At 46.8% G+C, this 4,802-nt stretch overlaps 1 protein-coding gene across 1 annotated transcript in view; it reads left to right on the top strand.

Moving 5' to 3' along the window:
* The first annotated feature begins 208 nt into the window (after positions 1 to 208).
* Positions 209 to 4,802, top strand: part of PAMR1 (peptidase domain containing associated with muscle regeneration 1) — a 65,846-nt gene continuing 61,252 nt past the window's right edge. Inside the window, exon 1 of the mRNA XM_011357024.2 lies at positions 209 to 481. Coding sequence (XP_011355326.1) covers positions 409 to 481 — 73 coding nt within the window. The 5' untranslated portion in view covers positions 209 to 408. The remainder of the gene's footprint in view (positions 482 to 4,802) is intronic.

The raw sequence follows: 4,802 nt of genomic DNA, 5'->3' as shown, positions 1-4,802 counted from the left end.
TTGGGGCTTCGGGCCTCACCTGAGCCGCTCCACAGCCCCACCTACCTCTGCCCCATCCAGCCATCCAGGGGCCTGCCAGCCGCGCCCCTCCTCCAACCTGGCCAGGTAGCCCAGCCTGACCAGGGCTGGCCTTCCTGCCCCAGGGCATGCTTTCCAGCCACACTCGGAGCCTCCCTGCATGGCCACGCCTCCCCAGGCCCCGCAAGGGTTAAGGCAGCAGAGAGAGGTTTGGGCTGACGTCGCTCTCGCTGAAGGTGGTTCCCTCAGATGAGGATGAGAGAGCCTGGCGAGCTGAAACCCGAGCTCTTGCTCAGCTGGGGCTTGGGGAGGTCCCTGTAAGAGCTGCCTGCCCGCCGGCCTCCCTCGGTCCCTCCCCAGCAGTCACTCACGGCACCCGCTGCGGGAACGATGGAGCTGGGCTGGTGGCCGCAGTTGGCGCTCACTTTCCTGCAGCTCTTGCTCATCTCATCCTTGCCAAGAGGTACTGTGAGTAGCAGCTTTCAGGGCCCCCTTGTAGCGAGGTATCTCCCTCCTGGGGGCTGGGGAGTCCCAAGAGTTGGTGCTGCGGGTGTGGGGGTGGGTGGGGGTGCTGCTTCTAGTCATACTCTTGAGGACTTGGTTGGTGGTGCTGGAGTGCCTGCTGCCCTGCCTGAGAATGTGACATGGTTTTGTCACCTCAACTTGTGGGGCTGAACTGCTTCAGAGAGGGGTACCAAGCACCAGTTTTGTTATTTTATTTTAATGTTTAGCTTTTTAAGGAATAAAATTACCTCCAGGCATCTATCCAGTCTGAGTTACCCACTCTGACTTGGAAAAGCTAAGTTTCCACTGGAAAGAGCCCCGCTCAGAGGTAGGTGGGAAGGGGAAATGAATTGAGAGCAAGGCTTGCAGCACGGGTTGTTCCTCCTCCCGGCTCTTGGTTGATGGGATCTTATAGTCACATCCCTTCAGAACCGGTCCCTGCATGGGAGATTTACTCACTCAGCATATGCACACTTCCTTCCTGATAATGAGAAAGAAGAAAAAACCGAGGTTAAAAGTGCACGTTGTTTCTGGGGATGCACAGTGTTTGTTTAGAAAGAGCTCTGGCTTCTGTGTTTTTCACATGTCATTTTCTGAGCCACAAACCCATGTCAAATGGGCTCCCGGGGCAAATGAGCTGAAACCAGACACAGAGCTTCAGGGAGCCGCTTGACCCATCTGAGGGCAGAAGCGAGGGACTGGCAGGCTTGTTTTGTACTTGCTCACTGGCTGGCAGGAAAACTGGGACTTCCTAGGAGCTTCTGTCCTTCTGTGGCTCGAGGGAGGAAGTATCAGGAGGTAAGAGTAGGCTGAAGTGTGCAGAAACTACGAAACAGGGTAGCATTTGAAAGGAGCAGGGAGTTTGTGAGCTTTTGCTGCTTCCCTTCTGTGCCGGCTACCTGTCACTTGTGCTAGTTACTGTCATCTGGGCTCTAGAGACGGAAAGGTGGGTGCTCCATGGCTGCGACTAGCTGGCAAGTTCCCTGAGAATGAAACGGGTTAAGTCGGGTGGTGAGGATGCTAAATGCAATAGGCTACTGTCTAGTAGGGGAACTCCAGCATCATCCCTACGTGATGAACGAAAAGCCAAGAAGTATGGGGAAAAAAAACCAAACCATTTGGTCAGTATTTTCTTCTTATCTGTATAGCCTGCCTGTCCCAGGTGAAATCTTCCTTGATGATTTACTCTCAAACTGGAGAGTATTTCATTTGAATTTTGTCTCATCTGGAGCAGCCCAAAGACAATAATGAAGAAAGAAGGGACCCATGAGGGGTCTGATAACCCATGAACCCAGATTCTTGGCCTGGGAGACGGCGACAACTTTGCATGAAGATGCCTCCCTGCTCTATCTCTGTGTTTTGGAGCCAAACGTCCGGGTGTGGTGGCCCCAGCCCAACTCTACAGAAGCCCAGTCCTTCCCCGAGCTCCAGGGCTCAGATGACTGGTGTCCTCATGGCTGCACAAACAGTCCCCTGCTTTTTTTTTTATAATGTGGCAGGTGAGATAGCTCAAACTCATAAAAGTTAAAAAAAAAAAAAAAAACAAAGCTCAGCTGCCCCGTTTTCCTTGCCCAGGATCTGAAAAACCCATTTGTTTCTGACCTGAGAATCTCTTTTACCTTCTGCTATGGAAAAGCTTCAGGCAGGGTAAGTGGTTTCTTGGCAGCCAAGCTACTGACCGAACGTCAGAACAACTTCCTGTGTCCAGCGAGGGTATTTCAGTGAGCAAGTTGCTGAGGGATCACATTTTGAGGGAAGACGGAGGAATAGCATGGGGAAGGAAAATGTTTCTCTAAGTAGTGAGTCCACTCCCTGCTGGAATCTAAATCTGGCCCTGTCAAGAGAAGCTTGAAAGCATATCTCCTCTAATTGCTTTTCTAAAATGAGCATTTAATGAAACATAAACATCTACTGGGATGGCACAGGAGGTCTTTGTTGCTCATCGGCACGGGACACATGTTGGAGGATGAGAATCCAAACATTAGGCCAAGCGATAACCCAACATAAACAGCATGTGAGAGAGAAACTCAACTCCACTGACTTCACCAAATAGCAGTAGCTCTGCCAGCAGGATTCTGCCCAAGAGGAAAAACTCATTTAAAATATGTGACTCTGGGGAATGAAACCTTAATATGGATAACTTCGCAAGTGTTGCTTCCAACAGACATTAGCTTGTGGGGAATGAACATAGAGGCAGTGGGGGAAGATAATTTGAAGCACAGATATTCAGTGGGCAGGAGAGGGAGCTGAGGAGGGGAATGTGGAAAGAAAGCAAGGGGAAAGGAGTGGCAAGAAAAAAATTAGATGTTGGTTTCTAATGGGATGTGTTAGCAAATTCCAAGGAGAGAGCTATGCAAATTGGGCCTTCTTGGCAGGGGTGGATTTTTGTGGGGACCGTAAAGAGGGTGTTCCCTTGATATATACTCTTGCAAACTCCTGGCTTCTCCAGCAGGAAAATAATTTAATGGTGGGATCATGGATTTTTGGAGCTTGGAGTGACTTTAGAGACCATTTAGTTTGAGTACCTCAAATTCAGGGGACAATGAGTTAAAACACCTGTGAAAATTTATGCTGTGCCGAGTCTTTGAGCCAAATGTTTTACATGCATTCTTATCCTCCCCATTTTACAGATGAAGTTCAGAGAGGCTCTGTGACCTGTTCAAGGATACACAGGCATGGTTCCTCAAAAAATTAAACATTCGATCCAGCAATTTTACTTCCGGATATATACACAAAAGAAACAAAAGCAGAGACTCTAACAGATATTTGTAAGCCAGCTACTGGGAATAATAGCAACATTATTCGCAGTAGCTGAAAGGTAGAAACTGAAAACGTCCATCCATGTATAAAGAAAATATGGTATGTACATACAATGGAATATTATTCAGTCTTAAAAAGGAAGCAAATTCTGACATGTGATATAACATGAATGAACCTTGATGACATTATTCTAACTGAAATTAGCCAGTCACAAAAGGCCAAACACTATATGATTTCATTTATAATGGGGTACCTAGAGTAGTCAAATATATAGAGACAGAAAGTAGAATAGTTGCCAGGGGAAGGGGAGAACAGGGAGTTCGTGTTTAATGGGCATAGAGCTTCAGTTTGGGATAATGGAAAAGGTGGAGATGGATGGTGGTGATAGTTGCACAAGCCGCTGAACTGTACACTTAAAAGTGATTAAAATGGTAAATTTTATGTTATTTATATATGGCTACAATAGTAATAAAAAAGAATACACAGGCTGCTTAGTGGAGCCCGGGGTGAGCCCAGACTGTCCTAAGCTCAAACTCGCCTGGCACAGGCTGACTTCACCTCACCATCTAATATATTGCTTGATTATGCTAACGCACATCTAATCTTGGCAGGGCTTCGGGGCACACAAGGTGGGAGGGGCATAGTCCTTGCTTGCTCCAGTTTTGGTGGCACTCTTGCTCTCTTGGCTGGATGTGGCAAAGAGGGGACACTGTAGAGCTGAAGGTCTGCATACTGGCTGTCTTTAGGCCAAAAGGCCTACAGAAATACTTAGTAAGACACAGTGCTTACCATTGTTTTGAACTTGAATGTTTTGAGGCAGTCTGGGTCTTCTCTATGGCCTGACATTCCACTTTCTCAGCCCACATGTATGTTACTGGCTTGTCCCTACTGGAATTCGAGGTTTTGACCTCCATTCCTGAGACGGGGCAGAAAGTAAGAATGAAAGAGAGAGAAGGTGGAAGGCTAGGTGCTGAATTGGGAGAAACACAAATGAGTAAAGCTCTTAAGGACTGAATAGATGACAGAACTTATAAAACAGGAACATGAATATATTTTAACTTGCGTGTTTCATGGAATATAATCTCACCTCTGTCTATGACTCCCAGCTCTTTGGTAAAATATTTTACTCTCACGAATGCCTTTGGGAGTGAGCTTTTGGTGCAAACTGAAGATGACGCTGGGTGTTATGTTTGGTTCAGTGAGCTCTGGACAAAGCACCCTTGGACATGGTTGCTCAGAAGCAGAGATAATCTAGAACATGTAAGTCCCTTGGAAATATCCAGAAGTCTTAGAGAGAGCTTTGGAATGCTACCGGCATGGACTGTGGGTTTGACCTAAACTTATTTACATCTGGGTAACACTGGCTAGACAGAAATTGCTGAGATAATGATGTCTGTGGGACCTGATGACTGGCCTTAAATTATTTCCATCCACTCCACTGGGGATGGCCAATCCTGATGCAAAATAAAATAAAATTAAAATAAGTAAAATAAATAAAATAAAATAAAATAAAATAAAAT

This window comes from Pteropus vampyrus, unplaced genomic scaffold (genome assembly GCF_000151845.1).
Source record: "Pteropus vampyrus isolate Shadow unplaced genomic scaffold, Pvam_2.0 Scaffold31, whole genome shotgun sequence".
NCBI classification, from domain to species: domain Eukaryota; kingdom Metazoa; phylum Chordata; class Mammalia; order Chiroptera; family Pteropodidae; genus Pteropus; species Pteropus vampyrus.
The sequence above is the reverse complement of the archived record's forward strand: the minus strand, read 5'-3'. Positions and strand labels throughout refer to the sequence as shown.